The sequence below is a fragment of the Eleutherodactylus coqui genome, chromosome 1, assembly GCF_035609145.1.
Source record: "Eleutherodactylus coqui strain aEleCoq1 chromosome 1, aEleCoq1.hap1, whole genome shotgun sequence".
Classification (NCBI taxonomy): Eukaryota; Metazoa; Chordata; class Amphibia; order Anura; family Eleutherodactylidae; genus Eleutherodactylus; species Eleutherodactylus coqui.
The window spans coordinates 495,106,264-495,127,156 of record NC_089837.1 but is presented as its reverse complement, the minus strand read 5'-3'; the positions used below and the strand labels follow the sequence as shown (position 1 = coordinate 495,127,156).

At 44.2% G+C, this 20,893-nt stretch overlaps 1 protein-coding gene across 1 annotated transcript in view; it reads left to right on the top strand.

Moving 5' to 3' along the window:
- Window positions 1–11,253: 11,253 nt before the first annotated feature.
- The window catches only part of PIWIL4 (piwi like RNA-mediated gene silencing 4), a 133,434-nt gene continuing 123,794 nt past the window's right edge, over window positions 11,254–20,893 (top strand). The window contains exon 1 of the mRNA XM_066586812.1: window positions 11,254–11,311. Coding sequence (XP_066442909.1) covers window positions 11,284–11,311 — 28 coding nt within the window. The 5' untranslated portion in view covers window positions 11,254–11,283. The remainder of the gene's footprint in view (window positions 11,312–20,893) is intronic.

Here is a 20,893-nt window from a genome sequence, read left to right as displayed (position 1 = left end):
TAGACCGTTCTCACACGGCAAAATCGTGCAAGATTTGTGTGTTGCAAGACGCACGAATATGAACCCCATTCTCTCAAATGGGGTCGCATACGATTGATTTTTTTTTCACACATCGCGGTGCGGTAAAAAAATCGCGGCATGTCTTATTTTGGGGCGTTCCCTCGCATCACCTATTGTTTTCAATGGGGCTGGCAAAGCATCATACGACATGTGAGCTGCATGTGAGTACGATACTATGCAAGGTTTCCAATGGGAAACACTCAGCGATCCTCCGCCACCATTTCCCTGAAGTAATGCAAGGCGTTTTTAACAGAAAAACACCTCGCATCCACGGGGGATGAGCATAATATCGGGCCGAGTTTCACAGCCCCATAACACACTCGTTTGTGTGAAATTAGCCTTGGAAAAACATGGCTGCCTTCCTCCAGATATAGCACCATACCTGCCTTATAGGGATTGTACCAGGATAGCAAGTTATTCCCCATCCACAGGATTAAGGATATGGTGCTGATTGGTGGGAGTCTTACTGCTGAGACCACACCAATCTGGAGAAAGGGACTCCCATGCCCCGATCCCTTCTCACTGCAGGGGTCACTTTTCCTCTCGCAGTGACGTCACTGTGAATGGAGCACTGGCCGAGCATGTGTGGTCAGCGCTCCATTCATTTCAATGGGAGTGACGTAAATATCCGAGCGGATGTACCGCTCGGGTACTCAGCAGTCTCATTGAAAGTGAATGGAGCTCTGGTGTGCTTGCGCGACCAGTGTTCAATTCAGTCTTATCCTGACAGCGGGAAAAGACTCCCATCAGTTCAGTACAATTCATATCCTCAATGGGAAACCTCGCATTGCACTTGCGACGTGTTTTCGGCCCCATGTGCTACAAAGGGCGATGCGTTCCCAGGGAATGCCCAAAGATAGGACATGGCGTGAAAAAAAAAACAATCGCTCCTGTATATGACCTCATTCAAAAGAATGGGGTTCATATTCATCCGAGATTTGTACGTCTCGCAACGCACAAATCTCACGCGGTTTTCACGGCTGGATGTGTCCTAAGGCCAATCTATTAAAGATTAATCTAAAGCATGAATCTCGGAACGCTTCACCCAGTGTTTTCAGTGGATCAGTGAAAAACATTGCATGCCCTGATGTTTCCATTGCTGATCCTCGCGTGAAATAAGTGCCAGAGGATCGGAATTTCAGAGAAGTGATGTGAGGCGTTTTTGCGTGACAAAAGACTTGCATCTGCAGGTAAAATATACATTGACAAGCGAGAAAGTGCGGGTCTCTCAGCCTGATAGAGTGCTCGCCCATGTGAAGGTAGCCTTACCGATGGTACGTGTTAAAAGATTGTAATATATCCTGTTCTGGTCTTCACGGACCAAAATTGCCCATTGAAGTCACTGAGAGGGCGCTTCGGATTTTACTGATCATAGTGGGTTTTATGTGGATCCACAACAGATTTCGCCCCATTAATTAAAAGTGTGAAATCTGCTGTGGATCAAAGTCCATTCACATGTGAATGCACCCTCAGGCCTGTTTCACAGGACCGTATGCGTTTTTACGCTCGAGCCAATTGTGGCTAAGAATTACCTGAAAGAAGATTAGCTGCTATCAAGTCCCGATCTTCATTAGCGTTTTCTCGTCCATTCACACGGGCGGCTGTGGTGTATCGGTAAAAAAAAACATGCTGCAGCGCGGAAATCCCTCGGCCAGCAGAAATCCACGGAATTACTATTAATGATTAAATAGAGCCAGTTGTAACTTTTTCCCAGCGTTGGACGCAGCTGAACGTGCAGCTACACATAGGGCTGTGTAACAGAGGCCTTATTCACATGGGCGATGCCTTTTAACGCCGGCTGCACCGCGGACGAAAATCGCATCAGTGGAGGATAGAGATTGATTAGTGTTTTCTCGTCCAATTCACACGGGCTTATCACAGGAAAAATACGCTGCAGCGCAGCATTCCGGCAGTCGGCGGAAATCCTCATAATGACTTCTAATGCTTAAATAGAGGAAGCTGTCTTCTTTCCCGAGCGCCGGACGCGTGTAATCCCCCCCCCCCCACTTCCTTCTTTTTTTTCAGCTCCCATAGGAGTCTATGGGAGCTCCAGCGTTTTTCTTCTAAACATAAGGCAAGACCTATCTTTTTTTTCATGCGCCCAAAAATCGAAGAAGCTCCTGCTCCAATCCCTGTGTATTGTGGTGCTGGGCACCCGATCAGCTGATCGCTGGGATGGATCCCAGCTGATCAGCTGTTGATGACCTAATCTGAGTAATATTTCCCTGGAAAACCCCTTTAAATTCAGACCTTATTAAGTCAGAATTCTGGCGCATTTTGCTTAGTGGTTTTCCTTATCTGACACATTGTCGGCGATCTTTTCTCCCATCGCTCGCAGTTAGAACCTACTGTACAGATACATACATTGTGGGTCACATGACCCTCTCCATTCAATTACCTTCACAAGGACTGATTGCCGCCAACTTGTTCCAGGTAGGATATTGTTCTCGCTCTTAATGTGGCTGCTTGTGCTTTATTTATGCGCAGTGTCAGAAGAGCGATCTAGCAGGGGAGCCGCGCCAGCGTTCTTCCATTTTAGATGTAATCAGTTTGTAGCTTTGTGACATGAGTTATATATTGGAGCTATCAAGATCCTCACTCTGAGACGGATGACGGCTGCGGTTTTTTGATGTCCTCGTGTCATTCGCAAGCTCAAAATGAAGAGGAAACAGCTTTTTGAAAGCTCATAAAATACCCGATGGTATTTGCACCTTAATAAAAGGCAGATGTGCGCTTCATTTAGCATGCAGTACAATATGTAAAGGAATAAGAAAGTTGTGTTATGAAAAGTAGCTTGAAGCGCAAAATACAAAGGCCGCCGTACAGCGGGAAGAGAACAAAGAGCCGCAGCTGTATTTGGGAGTTTGGAGACCTCAGGTTTCTTGTCTACATGTCAGTCATCGGCTCCCGCAGACGAAGAGTGAGCAGGATCACGCAGAGCCGAGAGTGCTCCGTCTATACTCTGCCATGACAGGACCGCAGGAGACTATTTGATAAGAATACAGCACATCTGCTGTTAACAATTAGAAAAAACATCGGCTCCTCCGCGATCGGTTCAGGTGGGTTTTCTGTTTTTTCCGTGACATGTGACGGATTGGATTTGTCAGCAGGCAGAAGTCGGCGCCTTTCCAACTTCTGAGAATATCTGAAAACTTATTAAAGAAAGTTGGTTTGAGGCCTTCAGTTTACTAGCCTGTTTTTTCAGTCTGTTTCCTGGACCCCTATTATTCTATGTGGCAACACACAATGGCAATTTTTTTCACGCAGACACGGACTGCGTCAAAAAACTCATTGCATGCACTATTCTGATTCAATTTGCAGATGGAATTCGTCCATGCAAGTCAATTGAGATAGAAAAAAATGGATGCCGTATGAGTGCAGTCTGTGTGCTGTCCAAAGCAAAGCAAGCTCATGAAAAAGAACCCATTGAAATCAATAGGTTCCATTGTCTGTGTACCCACGTGCACACGATCCTGTGAAGAGGCCTGAAGATTGGGTTTTCCACACATGAATTGGTTTCACCCCTCAAGACCAGGGTGTTTCAGTCCTGAAGGACCAAACACTTTTTAGCGATATTATGCATAAGGTAGTTTTATGACCCTATTTTTTTTTCTTGCGCTGTCGTTTGTTTGGTTTTTTTTGTGCGACATACAGGGCTATTTTATAATACATTTTTTCACTACAATTTTTTTTCATTTTTTTGTTTTATTTTGGGTGATATGTACAAAAAGTAAAAAAATATATTTTTTCATTTTATAGTTTTAAAATAATTATATTTATGCTAAAATAAAGGACAGAAATGGGTTCGCCATTTTCTTTCGGACATGTATATAATTTGTATAGTCTCGGATTACAGGGTGTACATGGCTAGGGTTTAGGTTGGCATAGGCGGTGGGTCGTTTTTTTCATATATATTTTTATTTAATTCTGTTTTTTTTTTTTATATTTGTAACTTTTTTCCTAATATCTATGTTCCCCATGACATCAGATAAGACCTCTGGGGGTCATTCACACTGTTTTTTTTTTTTATTTCACATTTTCGACTTTAGCTAGAGCATCCATAGGAGCAAACATCCCCCTATAGTGACATTCTGACCACCTGAGATTTACTTGGTTTATGTTCTTAAGTCAGTTTTCCAGTCAGCATAATACCTGTGTAATTGATTTTACCAGAGAAACTTCTATCACAGCTATTGCTGATGATTAAAGGCTCCTGTCTCACAGTAATAATGAAGGAGATAATAGTTTAGCCTCTTGACTGTATAATTATGGTCTTTAGCTTATTTACCAGAATATAGAAGGTAATGATAATTACAATGTCCTCCCACCAGGCAGAGATAGTACAGGCTCTAGTTGGTCATGTGATGCAGTGCTGATGCGTCATGCACAGGATAGTGGAAGAGACAGCAGGAAGAAATCTCTGGATCAAGATGATGTCTATTAATCATCAGACAGAAGTCTGCACTGCATGGAAGTGACTGCAGTATGCATAGGTGTCCAGAGTGTGACAGTGGGTGAAGGGGGTAGAGATGGAAATATGTGACACACTTTAGGTGTTCACAAAACTTTTGTGTGCAGTGTATATATGTATTTGGACTACACTGCCCATCCTGCTGTTTGATATTGTATTGTTCCTGCTTGTAGATGGGGGGGCTTGAACTAGAGACCCTCTACGATGTCAATATGTCCTAATACTACGGTGATGACCATCCAGAGTGCTTCATGTAAAAAAATAATGGAAGCAGCTGAGTCCTCCCCTCCCATTTGTAAGCATTCTCCCTACAATGGCTTATTGACTCGGGCCGATATTGCGCTTGACAACGTGTATTTTTCACGCTTGCAAGGATTGCAAATGTTTCCCATTGACTTCAATAAGAAACCTCGCACTCGCATGCACATCACACGTCATGTGAGTGCCATACGATGGCTTTTAAGGTCCCATTGAAAACAAATAGGCGGGGCTTTCCGAGAGAAAACCAAAAGATAGAACATGTTGCAATTTTGAATAAAAGATAGGATTTAATATTGGCGCAAGGATATCGCTCTTGTGAATAAACCCTTAAACCTTCCCCAAACAATCCTGTCAGCGATGAACTTGGTGACTGAAGATGCTAATCCTTAGACAAAGAAATACCCGCTCACACATAAATACTACCGCAAACACCAAAGACGCCGTTTGCCCGAGCCGGATGACATTTGGTACCTGAGCAGTTCCTTTCTTTCCGCGCCACGCTTTACTTCTGAACTACTCGGAGAATAATGACTAGAGAGGATTAAAATTCTAAACCTGGCGCCGTCCCCAACGAAAAAAAGGCGAGCCAGAAAATATATAACTCTTTCATCTTGGAACCTCAAGACGAGGAAAATACCACATAAATATAGATGATGTTTATTATCTTGAAGAATGTGTGAGAATGAAATTGATTTTACCTTCGGAGTGACACTATATCTTACTATATCACACATGGAAATGGGAGCTAAATGTTTGCAGGCAAACTTCTTCTTGGTGGAGTTCTTTTATGGATCTTTTTTAGTACATGACCTGTTCTGTCGTTCATGTGTGCATATCGTACGTGCCCATTCTCCGGGTGCGGAGACCTCTGGGGAAAACGTTTTATGGGGAATTCTACCCTGCTTCTTTAAGAAGAGAAGGAAAATCAATTAACACAAAAATGTACAGATAAATAATCCAGTCATACGTTCCCCACACACGGACCAGTGATACTTACAGCGCCGGGGACTGATAAGGAACTCTGTTCAATGGTGGTAGCTGCAAGTGGACTGGAAGGTCTTCTTCAGCTCTTTATTCTGGTTCTGTCTTGGGCCCCAAGGACCCTATTATGGCTGTATGTGGTGGAGAACTCCTAGGTCATCAGGTGTTGAAGATCAGCAAAATAATGGGAGATGCTCCCTCATTGCAAGCGGTCCACCACACAGCCAGAAGCCTGTATTTAAAGGGGTTGTCTCCCCCTTTTGTAACTGATGACCTATGCTCTGGATTAGTCAACAGTAGTTGATGGATGGGGGTCTGCCGCTCAGGATCCCAGGCCATCAAGCTGACCATCCGCTCACTGAAATAGGTGGAAGCGTTGCTCAACTGCGGCACTTCCTGCTTCTGAAGCAGGAAGTCCCGTAGTAGCTCGGTGCTCCCATTGATTTCCCGACGTGACTGCTGATGACAACGTCTGGCCCGCTAAACTGACAGTGGGTTGGTCAATCAGCTGATGAAGGGGTTCCCAAGCAGCGGGCACCCGTCCATCAACTACTGGTAACCTATCTAGAGGATAGGTCATCTGTTACACTTTAAAGGGGTTGTCTGCCTTTGTTTTTTTAAACTATCACTTAAGGGTGCTTTTACGGTTGCACTGGGGATTTCAGGGAGCAGGAAAGGAGAATCCCCGCAGCCGAACGGTTCTGTCTCTGGATGGACCCCATTGACTATAATGGGGTCCGCCCAGTTGGCCAGTTTTGGAATGGAAGAAAAAGCTTGGCATGCAGCGCTTTTTATTCTGGTACTTGCAGCCGAATCTGTGGCATAACCTCTGGCCGGAAGTTCTGATGCAGATGTGAAGCCACCATAAATTCTGTTTTATATGTCCAGAATAGGTGATTGTAAGCATTTTTGTAATATGTTTTATTAACCTAATAAGTACATTTTTCCTTTATTATTGTTCACAGTGGTGATCACAGGCCATGGCGGGCCCAGACACCAGTGTTGCAACCCATCGTCCCTCTGTGATTTTGTCGCAGATGACCGATGACGGTCACAGGGAGCATGATCCTTCCATGAACCCTTTTACATGCCACGATGTACATTGATTGCGGCATATAAGGGGTTAACAGCAGGGATCACTGTTCTCACCGATTCCCGCTGTTGCAGCTTGAGGCTAGCTATCAGATGCAGCCGCCTCGTGCTGTGGGATGGTGCAAACCCACTTCTGAGCCCACGCCATCCACAAGGAATTCGTTTACGTCCTGTGGCAATAAGGGGTTAATAAAACAGCGGTATTGCACATAACACATTGTAAGTGGGGGTCCCTGTAACAGATTATACAATGGGGCATGGGAGCTTCAAGTTAGGCTTGTGAAATAGTTTGATATTTTTGATGTTTGTGCACAAGGTATGTATTCCTATACCTTGTGGCTTAGCTATAGGGGCTGCGGAGTCACACCTGAGCGCACCACAAGATCCATCTGCCACAGAAGAAGACAACAGTAGTCTACATGACACATCCTAGATGGCCCATCACAGATCTTTGCATTGGGACCCCAGAGATTACGCCTGTGACTATACCTGCATCCTCTTTATATAGGTGTTTTTGGGGGATTTTATCTTGATGTTAGTATATTGTGTGGATGCAGTTTTTCACGGGTCTACATGAATTGATAATAAAGTTTATAATGGTCGTACTTTTCTTGAAGTATTCTGACAACTACAGTCATGTCATTGGTTTAGTATTACCTCATCTGCTTTTTGTATACTTTGCATTGAGGGACTAGTTACTAGTTTATATATCTTTCTTCTTCAGGTGCCGGAAGGAAAAACATAAAGTCTCTGGAAAGGGGAATAACGCCTCTTGTTCCCATATGATTGTAGTTATTCCTAGAGACTCTTGTACACTTTAATACGGCCATTCGTCTCTTTATAGCAGCTTCTCCCGGGTTGTATTTTTTTCTCCTCCTAGAGGGGTTATTGTTTTTTAGGTTTTTTTACGAGGAAGATTCCAGCGGCCGTAAATAAGTGCTGTCAGAGAAGGGTCCGGGGTCTCACCGCAGGTATAATATGCTCTTCGCTGATTAATATAGCCTTGAGTGATGCTGAAATTGACATACAGGAGGAGAAAATGTTCTTCAAAGCTGCAGTTCTATTTTTTTAAGTCTGTCCTCTTGTTTATGTTGTCTGAAGGAAATCTCTCTCCAGGTAGTTTCACTGGTATGGTGCGTCCGCTTACTAGTCTGGGGATGAGCTCAGGAACAGACAGAAACAAATTAGGTAGCGGTCCTATCTCCAATTGTTTTTCCTTCATTGCAGGTCAATTACCTACCAGAGGGATGAAAAATCTGAGCACTCGCTTCACTTTCTGCGCCTCTACTCGGTGCAGAGAGTAGTTGGCAGGGTTTTTGTGCTGGAGGGATTTCATAGCGGCCAAGAAATTGGAAATTTTTAATATACAGGTGTCGGTGAAATGTATTTGTGGTTTGTGCCGTTATGTCAGAAACCTGTGCTAAAAAATATTATATACAGTCATGACAAAAACGAAGTGCTCTGAATTCTGTGATTTACGTATCAGGACGTTATAAAAAAACATCTGCGACTTTTTAATGTTAAAAACGCAACTTGTGTTTTTGGTGCCCTGCGTTTTTAACATTAGAAAGTCCCATTGACAATTGGAAAAAAAAACACAGCGAATTCGCAGCGGAAAAAAAACGCAAGTGGGTAGTCACACTTAGAAGGTCTTAAAATTAGGTAAATGCAATCTCAGATGAACAACCAGAAGCTTTTGTGCGTGAGTATCGCCGTATATTATTCTATTTTTGCGCTTTCAGGGCACGATCATTTGCGTGCAATTTAGTCTATTGAGTTCCAGATGTGATCTTTGTTTCACAGAATTGCGAAGTGTTTCATGCATCACCTTGCGTATTGCACAATATGCACCAAAATAGAGCAGGTTCTATTTTTTTTTTTTGCCCAAGTAATAAATCCTTGTGCAAAAAAAGGAAATGTGAACGAAATTAATGGGCTCTAATCTCCTTGTAATGCGCGTGCCCGTGTGAAGCATTTGATGGATTGAATGGTTTGCACGATAATTGTTAGGTGTAACGACATGCAGTAAGAGAACGATCAGTGATGAATCTGATTGGATCTTTCATGTAGACTCATGATTGGATCTTTCATGTAGAGCGATCATTGCTGGGACAGCAGTCGGGTAGTTTAGCACCCAACAGTCATCCTGAGTAAGGACTTATTCAGACGACCGTATATCGGCCGCGTATTCACGCTGGCCGATATACGATGTCCCTCTCTGCAGGGGGAGGAGGCTGGAAGAGCCAGGAGCAGTGCTCTAAGCTCCCGCCCCCTCTCCATCAACTCTGCGCCCCTCTGCACTCTTTGCAATGGGGGGGCAGGGCGGGGCTAATTCCCGGAACTTTGGCCCGCCCCGCCTCCTCTCATTGCAAATAGTGCAGAGGGGCGGAGAGGAGGCAGAGAGGGGGCAGGAGCTCAGAGCACTGCTCCTGGCTCTTCCTGCCCCCTCCCCCTGCAGAAAGAGACGCCGTATATCGGCCGGCATGAATACCCGGCTGATATCCGGCGTCTAAAGCCGCCCTAAGGCCCAATGCCCACTAACGGAAATTCCGCTTGGAATTTCCTTCGTTGCACACTGCCATGGGATTGCACTAGTTTATGCAACCCTATGCTGACAGCCATGCTTTGCCCGCTTGAAAACTCGCAAGGTATTAAAATCACGGCATGTCCTATTTCAGAAACGTCACCACTGACGCACCAGCTCTGCTCTGCGCGGCTGTGCGTCAGCCAGCACATCGCAGAGCGGGAAGAGAAGACACCGGACAGGTAAGCAGGAGGTCAATGTCGGGGAACTGGTCACATCCCACTGCGTGAATCTCGCAGTCGGAATCCGACCCGGCCGTAGGCATGAGGCCTAAAAGGGCCTTTACACTGTCACTATTTATTTATTAACTTAACAAAAACAAAATGCAGAAGCAGAGTGTTAAAAATTAAAGGGGTTGTCTCGCGGCAGCAAGTGGGGTCATACACTTCTGTATGACCATATTAATGCACTTTGTAATATACATCGTGCATTAATTATGAGCCATACAGAAGTTATTCATTTACCTGCTCCGTTGCTAGCGTCCCCGTCGCCATGGATCCGTCTAAATTCGCTGTCTTCTGGCGTTTTTAGACGCGCTTGCGCAGTCCGGTCTTCTGCCTTGTGAATGGGGCCGCTCGTGCCGGAGAGCTGGTCCCGCGTCGTCATCGTAGCTCCGCCCCGTCACGTGTGCCGATTCCAGCCAATCAGGAGGCTGGAATCGGCAATGGACCGCACAGAGCCCACGGTGCATCGTGAGTGAAGATCCCGGCGGCCATCTTGGAGAAGGAAGAAAGAAGTCGTCACAGAGCGGGGATTCGGGTAAGTAATATATCTTTTTTTTTTTTAATCCATCCTTTGGGTTTGTCTCGCGCCGAACGGGGGCCCTATTGAAAAAAAAAAAAGACGTTTCGGCGCGAGACAACCCCTTTAAGTACTTCCTTACTGCTGCCATAGGATTTAAGAGTGTAAGTAGCAGCCAGGTGCTTCTAATAAATTTCCCTTGATTAATTGATCATCAGCCAGTGTTACCACCTCTGTAAGGGTTTTCATGGACCAAAACTCTGTATGTTCATTGGGCATTACACTTTTTTTGCGCAAGTATTCATTGCATTTTTTATGTTTTATGACTTCATGCGTAAATATGCAGTGATTACGTATGTTAGCGCTTGCAGAGTGCTGCTGTAACTTTTGTAGTTGTTTGCTTTCGTATTGCAGCCATGCTCTCCTCCTGTAGAGCTTCTAATGACTTGGGTGGCAATTCAGGAACTTTCATAACGTTTCTTCATGTTATCACCTCCCTTTCCCCCCAAAGAAATATATGCTCTCCTCCTCTGCAGCCTCCAATTACGGGGAAATATTACTTTTCATGTTAAGTGCTGGGTGGTATTTTGAAACATGTACAGTGTCTGCATTCAGTAAATGTATATGTTTGGGGTATAATATTTCTTTTTGTTCCACTTTGCTGTAGGAAAGAGACAGCTTTATACATTGCACAGTAGCTCAAGTTAGTACTGCAGGTTGAGTCCTATTGAAGTGAATGGGATGCAGCCTGCAGTACCAATCCAGGCCACTGTGCAATGTACAGAGCTGTCTGCTTCCTGCAGCAAAACAGGTAGAAGTGGAACAACCTCTTTAAATATTTAAAAAGTCTTAAATATCCCTGAAATCAGTGATAGGGCTGTCGTGTCACTAAGACAAATTGTTATAAGGAGTCAATGCTTAGAATATTTTTCCATGAGGTACAGTGAATCTCATGTAATAATGTCCTTCCTTCACTCTCCTGTGCATTGCTTTAGGTAATATCTCTGCTGGAGACGGTCGGCATGTACTTGCAGAGAGGGGACGTCGGTTTGGACATATCCTACAAGATTTGGGAATTGTCACCAGGCAGACCATGGCTCATGTGAAGGATTGTAAAACAGGTACCTCCCCACTCATGGTATATAAAGAGACAGCCTTTAGAAAAAAAGGAATAGCTTATTTATACGGGTTTTCTCTCCGTAGTAAATGATGGCTTATCATTGATATATGATGTCGGTGGTACTATCGTATCCTTGGACAGAAACGCTGCCAGCCACCCACTGTGTAGGGAAATACTTTACAGCTTGATTCACTTGAATTGCGGTACATCTGGTGCAGTTTGTTTCCGTGATAAGGCGGATCCAGCATTCTGTTTTCCTGCTCTTTTGACAAAGCAGGCAAACTGAATGGCAAACGCTAGTGGGAACCCAACCTTTGCAACAGGCATGGAGCAGTAAAGTGCCTGTTGCATCATCCACATGAGCCTGCAGCGCAGATGTGGGACAAAATCCCAGGCAAAATAGCACATTATTCCCTGCTATTTTGTCCAGGAAAATACTGTTCAGCCTTAGACTGCTATTACATGAGTGCCGTTAATGCTCGTGTAATAGTGCAAATTGCCAGGCTGCATTTGCAGGTTGAGCCTGGCAGTTTGGGGGAAAATGTGAGCACTAGCGGCTTCTTCTAGCATTTGTGTATTAGCAGCCTAATAGAGCAAGTGGTTTATCCAAATACAACGCAAAATGCCACTTTTAATGACTACTGCAGTCTTAAAATCATTCCCCCCCCCCCCCACCTAAGAGCACACATTCACAAACCTGGTGTTGCCTCAAGCACACCTGGTGTAGCTAATCAAGGGTTTCAATAGTTGCATCAGGTATGTTTGAGATAAAACCCTTCCAATCAGATACCTGGACCCGCGAGGGCTTTGTTGACAGTAACATTTGATTTCATGTTAGAAATATGGCAGACAAGAGAGGGGTCCAAAAAGTTAAGAGAAGAGATCATTGCCTTGAATAAACAAGGAAAAGGATACAGAAAGATAGCAAAGGCACTGAATATTCATAGAGATATAGTTGGATGCATAATTTACAAAGTTAATGGCACACTGGCTACATTACCTGGATGTGACAGAGAGAGGAAACTATTAGCGGATGCCACCAGATTCCTGAGGAGGCAGATGCTCAAAAATCTTTGAGTAACTGCAAAAGACTTGCAGCAAGATTTGTTGGCAGCAGCACTTAAGGTTTCCATTTGCACAGTCAGGCGCATACGCAGTGCTGAAGGTCTTTATGCCCGAACTCCAAGATATTTACCTCTACTGACCCAAAACCACAAACAGAGTTGACTCCAATATGCTCAAAATTGTATGGGTCTGATAGGCTTTCAAGGCTCTTCAGTCTTACAAACTACTACCCATTCCTACTAATACATGTAGGGAGTAATGACCCTACAAAAAAGGACCTTGCAACTATCTGCAGAGACTTTGAAGACGTCGGCAGGAAAGTGGAGGAACTAGGAGCACAGGTGGTCTTCTCGTCCATCCTCCCAGTGTATGGCCATGTAATAAGAAGATGGAACAGGATTCTAGAGGTGAACAACTGACTATGTCGATGGTGTTGTCAGCATTTGGATTTGTAGACCATGGAGTGAATTATCTATATGATGGACTGCTTGCTAGAGACGGGTTGTACCTTACAAAGACAGGAAAGCATATATTTGCAGGCGCCTTCCAACACTCATCAGGAGAGCTTTACACTAGAACAATATGGGAAGGGAAGTGAAAGGCCAGGAAAAAATATACAGCTAATTAATACATTTGAGAACCTCGCTATTAGAAGTGGAAAGAAAGAACAGAGACAAAAAAATCTGAAGGAAAGTAGAGGAGTGAAAGAGACACTGATCAAAAACTAAAATGTTTCTACACAAATAATAAAAGATAAAGAGGTGTAGTATTGTATGTTAGAAAAGCACACATCTCCACAGAGATTCAAGCTTCAGAGCATTGAAGTTCTGTAGAAACAGTTTGGCTAAGGATGCCGGAGAAAATAACAGAAAGGACACCATTGTAGGCATTTACTATAGGCCGCCTGGGCAAGCAAAAGATATGGATTAACTATTTCAGATGGCCAAGCTCTCAAAGAAGCATGACCTAGTGATTATGGGAGATTTTAACTATCCAGACATTTGTTGGGAACCTCAGGTAAAAGTAATGGATCCAACAAATTCTTATCCGCTCTTGCTGACAACTTTATCTTCCAAAAGGTAGAAGAGAAAACAAGGGGATCTGCTATCTTGGACCCAATCTTACCAACAGGGAGGAAATGGTTGAGAAAGTAAAGATGGCTGGGACCTTAGGAGGCAGTGATCATGCTATCCTTGAATTTTGGATAACGAGGGAAAGAAGACCTGAGAAGACTCAGACCTCAACGTAAGGCTTCTTTCACATGACTGTATATTGGCCGTCCGTTTTCACAGCTGGGCTGATATACGCTACGTTGTTAGTGAAAAAACTGGTGAAGGGGCGCACAAATCAAACGTTTAAGCGCCCTTTCATATGGCCTAGTGAGGCCGGCGTAAATGCACCGACCTCACCAGGCCATCTCCCATTCCCCCTCCCTCCCCATCGCAGGCTCACCTCTTGTTCCTCCCCGCTCGTTCTGTGCAGTGGGAGGGGACAGGACGGGAGTGGAGCTAAGCGCTGGTCTGCGACTCCCCCTCCCATTGATGGCAAGGGGCGGGGAGAGGGCGGTCACTTAGCTCCGCCCATGTCCTGCCCCTTGTTCATAGCCATCAATGGGAGGAGGAGGGGCTTGATAAAGACCAGCAATGGTCAAAACGTCGCTGCCTGTACAGTTTGCTTTTATGGATTTGGAATAAAAGAACATCTTTTTACATCATCTCCTTGTCTGCTGCGGATCTCCTTCACTTATCAAGTTTGCAGTATACAAAGGTTGGTTCACCTTTATTGATCGGCTGTGCAGAGAATTCTTCCCCATGTTTGGGTATTGAAAGTGGTGCTGCAGGACTTCTCTATTTATTCAATGGGAGGAGGAGGGGCGGATCAGCGCTTAGCTCCGCCCCCCGTCCTGCTCCCTCCCATTGCAAAGAAAGAGCGGTGAAGAACGAGAGGTGAGCCTGCATGGGGAAGGGGAGGAAAACAGGAATGCAATGCATCAGATCACAGCGCAAAAATGGCTGGCCAATATGCGCTCGTGTGAAAGAAGTCTGAGGCAGATTTTAATGGACTTGGAAAGGTACAGATTTTAATTGACTCAGAAAGAGTGTAAGAATGATTTAATGGCTGGATGTTCTTAAGGACAGAAATGTCAAAGAAGGATGGGAAATATTGCGAAATAAGATTCTCAAAGCACAATTGTTAACAATTCCTAAAAAAAGGAAGAATTTAAAGAGACTAGGATGGAGGAACACAGAACTTACACACATGCTAAAAACAAAGAAAAATATGTTTATCAAATGGAAAGAGGGGGAAATATCTAAAGAAGAATATAATGTGGTCTGCAGAAACTGTAGGGCAAGTGTCAGAACAGCTAATAATGAATTGAGGCTTGTAACAGAGACAAAAAGCAATGAAGGATTTGTGGAGTATGTCAAAAGCCAAAGAAAAGTCAAAGATGCTATAGGATGTTTACAAGATGAAAATGCTGAATTGGTTAAAAATGATGTTGAGAAGGCCGAACTTTTAAACTCCTATTTTGTATCTGTTTTTCCTCAAAAAGTAGATGCAACATCAACTGATCTTCATTGTGCTATTGGGGGAATAAAATAATGCATGCTACCTATAAGCAGAGAGATGGCAAGGGAACACTTAGCTAACTTAAATTGATTGAAGTCTCAGATGAATTACATCCTAGGATACTAAGGAAAGCAGCGGGGTAATTTCTGAACCACTCGCCATAATCTTTGAAAATCCCTGGAGAATGGGAGAAGTCCCAGAAGATAGGGACAACATTTGCTCTTTTCCAATCTTCAAAAAAGGGAAAAATGTGGACCCAGGAAACTACAGGCCTGTGAGCCTGACTTCTAAAATCTTTGAACAAATTATTAAACAGCATGTATGCAAGTACTTGGATAAAAATTGAGTACTTAACCAGAGCCAGCATTGGTTTGTAACAAACAAGTCATGTCAGACGAATCTAAATTCCTTCTATGACAGAATCACCCACTGGGTTGATCAAGAAAATGCAGTAGATATAGTATATCTTGAGTTTTGTGACGTATCTCATACCATCTTTATTGAAAAAATTACCAAATATGGGATTAGCAAGGCAACTGTTAGGTGGATTCACAACTGGCTGAGTGATAGTATGCCAAGAGTGGTCATAAATGGCTGCACATCCAAGTGGAAGAATGTATCAAGTCGGGTACCACAAGGCTCTGTCCTAGGACCAGTGTTGTTCAACATTTTTATAAATGATCTGGAGAAGGGAATTGATGGGAAACTGATCAAATCTGCCGACGACACAAAGCTAGGAGGGATAGCTAACACTAGAGAAGAGAGAGATCTTAAAAGATCTAAACAGGCTTGAACAGTGGGTGGCGACTAACAGAATGGTATTTAACAAGGAGAAATGCAAAGTCCTACATCTGGGCAAGACAAAAGAAAAAAAGCACATACAGAATGGGAGGAATTGGGCTAAGTAAAGACTTAGGTATACTAATAGATCCTTGACTGAACATGAGTCAACAGTATGATGCAGCAGAAAGGAAGGCAAACAATTCTGGGATGTATTAAGCATAGAGTCTAGATCTCGTGAGGTCATTATCCCCCGATACTCTTCCTTAGTCAGACCTCATCTGGAATACTGTGTCCAGTTCTGGGCACTCCACTTTAAAAAAGACATAGACAAACTGAAGCAAGTTCAGAGAAGAGTTACCAAGATGCTGAATGGTCCACAAGCCATGTCCTATGAGGAATGGTTAAAGGATCTGGAAATGTTTTGCTTGCGAATTAGAAGGCTGAGAGGAGACTTAATAGCTGTCTACAAATATCTAAAGGGCCGTCACACTGCAGAGGGATCAGCCCTATTCTCATTTGTACAAGGAAAGACTAGAAGCAATGGAATAAAAATGAAAGGGAGGAGACACAGAAAAGATATTAGACAGTGAGGGTGATCAATGAATGGAACAGGTTACCACTGGAGGTGATGAGTTCTCCTTCAATGAAAGTGTTTAAACAAAGGCTGGACAAATATCTGTCTGGGATGATTTAGTGAATCCTGCACTGAGCAGAGGGTTGGACCCGATGACCCTGGAGGTCCCTTCTAACTCTGCCATTCTATGATATAAATAAGTCACAGAGGTTTGGGGATTCTGTTCCGTGGAGCGATAAAAAAAAGCCCAGAACTTTTCAGGCTTACCGATCAGCATTATGTCTGGAGGAGGAAGAATAAAGCAAACACTGAGAAGAGCCTCCTGCTTACAGTGAAGCATAGCGGTGGCTCGGCGATTGATCTGAGGCCGCTCTGCTTCCTCTGGAACCCTGCAGTGTATGGGGGGCAAGATGGATTCAATCAAGTATCAGGAAATCCAAGTCAAAAACGTCACGCCTCCTGTGAGGAAGCCGAAGCTTGGGCTTCATTGACCTTCCAACAGGACAAAGATCCCACGCATATCTCAAAGACCACCAAGGTTTGGTTTCAGAATAAGTCCTGGAAGATTCTGGACTGTCACAGTTATCTGAATCCCATAGAAACTCTTTGATGGGATGTTAAGAAGGCGGCTGCAGAGAACACAAACCCAAGAACATTAGTGACCTGGAGGCCATTACCCATGAGGACTGGGCTAAGATTTCTCAGGAACGCTGTCAGAAGCCACTGGCTATGCGTTATATCTGCAGCCGGTCATAACAGCATAAAGGTGCTCTGTGAAGTACTAAAGACGCTCGTCATGAAGGGGTGAATAATTCTGAGACTGCAGTAGTCCGTAAAATTAGCATCTTGTGGGGAATGTGGAGAAACCACTTGTTATATTGGTTGTGTTTGAGTTATTTATATTGTTCTTGTTTAATAGTTTTTTTTGCAAACAGCTGAAAGTTTGTGAAGTTGGAACCGAACTTGCACTGTGGGGGGAGGGGGTCAATAATTGTGATTGCTGTAGGTCTGCATGGAAGCCGTACACACAGAATGGTGGGATATTTGTAATAAAGATTATTTGCAAAGTTTTTTCATGAAAGTAATAAAATGATCGCGCATCGCCTGTAAGCCATTGTACAAACTGACTCTAGAACAGAAGCGTTCATGTGATGTGTAAGAGGATTTAGCGGGTCAGATTCACGTCTGCAGTCTCTTGTGTTGTCGGTGCCAATTGCAATATTTCAATTCATTGGATTTAATTCCTGCAGATGTCTAATAGGTACTCCGTGAATGGTAGAAAGCTCTGCCTTTTATCAGCTTGTGAAGTGGAAGGAGTGCGTGACTTTTCTTCTTTTCAGGTTGCTGTGTAAAAGCTCCTCAGGTGGAGGCCTAACAGAGGTCGTAGTAATAATGTATAAAGTAGCACAATAAACACTCGCTTCCCGCTGCTTGTACTTTATGCAGCCCAGAACCCTGCTGCTTTACCCAATAGTTCTGCCGCGCTGCCGGCCTGTCTATAGGTTATCCGGAATAATGACTGTCAAGACGATTTATTTTCCATCTCAGTTCTCTGAATATTTAGTTGTACCTGCAATGCCTTTACATGAGAAGTGCCGTCTATAGAGGGGGAATAGAAATGACCTTAAAAGCCAAGGTAAGATAGTTGTATGGAGAGCCGATTGTTGGCGTATATGTTTCTTTTAGTGCGTGGGCTGGTTTCAACTAATAGACGGCCTAAAGTTTTGCATTCGTTTCTTAGCAATCGTTGCACAAAATAGATGGCCACCTTTTTTAACCTCTTAGGCCGGCTGCACATGGGCAAGAAAATCATAGTAGATTTGTGCGTTGCGAGACACGCAAAGCTTGCATGAATATGAACCCCATTCTCTTAAATGGAGTCCTACACATGAGCGATTTAACCCCCCTCCCCCCCCCCCTCATATCGCACCACTTCCCCAAAGAAATGCAGGGTGGTTTTGACATAAAAACGACTCACACCTGCAGGGAAACTGCATGTTGCCTTGATTCACGGCTCAATATCGCACTCACCCGTGTGCAGTTAGCCTTAAAGGAAACCTGTCACTTGCAAAAAACTTATGGCTCTGTTAGAGCAGGTGACAGGGAGTCGGGTGCTGTATTTTTCATACTCACTTCCTGGTTCCCATGGTGCTCACCACTGAACTGCATGTGCCAGCAGAAAATCCAACACCTCTAGAGTCCTGTGCGCGTGCTCACCCATTGACTTGTTTTCAGCTCATGCAGGAGCTTCACAGGCGGCCACAGCGGGAACCTGGAAGCAGGTGAGTATGACACATAAAACACCCGGCTACCTGTCATCTCACCTAACAGCACCAAACGTTAGTTTATGGTCATTAGGTAGGTGACAGGTTCCCTTTAAGGCCGGTATCACATGAGTGTATGTGTATTTGAGCCACGTTTTTTGTGCATCAGGCGTTTTATATTTGCATGTGCAATTGTGTTTATTATTGTACTTTTTGCGCACGCAAATTATGCGCATTTGCGTGTTCAAAGAAACTCACAGTCAAGGTCCTGTACATTGAAATGTCTATTAGTTTCATATGCTCTATTATCCTGTGCAAATGCACAGGATAATGGACCATGCATATTTTTTGTGTGAAATAATTGCGCACGAAAAATTCACACTTATGGATTTCAGGCCCAGCCGGCGCATGCGCAGTAAGGAGCCAGCCCGTCACCACTGATATTTCTGTGCGGGCCTCTGCCTATGGCTCAGTAAGATTATTATCAAATTTAGGCGGCTTCCACACGGGCTACAAAATTGCGCGATTTTGTACCAATGCGACGGTGCTACAAAATGCGTGTATGAGAAGCCCATGGTTTCCAAAGGGTTCTTTCACATGAGCAATGTTTTGTAGCTTGCGACATTGCTAGAATACAAAATCGCGTTCTGCTCTATATAGCCGTGATTTCCGATGTTTTGTGACAGCACTCGATGAACCAATCGCAGCTATTCATTGAGCGCTGGCTCTGATTGGCTGAACCACAGCACTCAAGAACCAATTAGAGACAGCATCACTTTCTGGAGGCGAAGTTTTTCAAACCCTGGACCAGGAGGAATTGCCTGAAGACAGATCTTTCTGTTTTTTGGTTTTTTTTATTATTGTTGCAGCCAGAGCTTATTTTCAAGGTAGGGCTTGTATTTCAAGCCCCCCGAAATCCCGGCAAAAGAGCACTATAACGTCGTGCGACTTTGTAGCGTCATGTGCAACTTTGTAGCAACACAGATAATGCTGCGAGAAAATGCAGCGATATTGAACAGAACACAGATGCGATATCAGCGATTTTTCTCACGGTGATATTGCGTCACCCATGTGGAAGCGGCCTATAAAATTTTTTTTGTGTCAGCAACTTCTGACTGCCATAAGATTTTTATTTTTCCTATAGGGTTGTGTGAGGGCACCCCTGACGTGTCCTCGACCAGGTATCTCTTATTCTGGTTGTATCCCCTGTATCACAGGTTATTACTTGCTCTCGGTGCTTCTGACTGCGTCTCTTCTTCATTATGTGGCCCAAGAAGGTTTCTACCAGTATGCCTTCTGTACGCTGGATGGTTTTCCTGCTGTTCTTTACAATCCACTAGAATCTCTCTTTGCTTACGCTGCTCCTGCTTTATTGTGTTCTCTATAATGTACCGCCTCACTATACTTCTACGTTTGAAAGATGTATTTTCTCTGCAAAAAAAGCCAATAAAAGTTGAATGTAAAATATATAATGCACAAAAATACTTCTGTGTATTGATGTCCCAGGAAATCGTGCTCAGAGCCGAATCAATGGAAAACAGCATGCACTCGGAAATCATTAACACTAGTGATGCTCTCCATAAAGCAGGGTGACTCAGTGGTTAGCACCGTTACCTCGAAGCCCACAGGTAGAAATATTGCCGAGGACAAGATCTGCATGGTTTTTAGAGATGAGCGAGCATACTCGCTAAGGGCAATTGCTTGAGCGAGCATTGCCCTTAGCAAGTACCTGCCCGCTCGAGAGAAAAGGTTCGGGTGCCGGCACGGGGGATTGGTGAGTTACAGCAGTCAGCAGAGGGGAGAGAGATCCTCCCTCCGTTCCTCCCCGCTCTCCCCTGCAGCTCCCTGCCCGCCCCCGGCATCGGAACCTTTTCTCTCGAGCGGGCAGGTACTCGCTAAGGGCAATGCTCGCTCAAGCAATTACCCTTAGCGAGTATGCTCGCTCATCTCTAATGGTTTTCTTTTTCTTCTTGGTAATCATCTTTATTGGGGCTCACTATCTATATTTAGCCTGATTTGAACCAGGGACCCCAGTGTTGCAAGGCAGTAGCACTAACTACTGAGCCAATGTGCTTTTCTTTGCTCTGTCTTCCTATTCCACCATCTCCATCTACCTCCTGTGTAATACGAGGGGTACCCAAAACGAAACAGGAATTTTCTTCTGGTGGCGGGGTATTACTAGTAGGCTTCTAGTAATATATGCGGAACCCTTCTGAGGCGGTACGCCAGCCGACGTTGTTGGGGAAGGTTGCATTCGGCTCCAGTGAACTTTTTTTTAAACCTCCCGAGTTGTAAAAAAAATAAATAAAAATTAGGAAAGACAAGG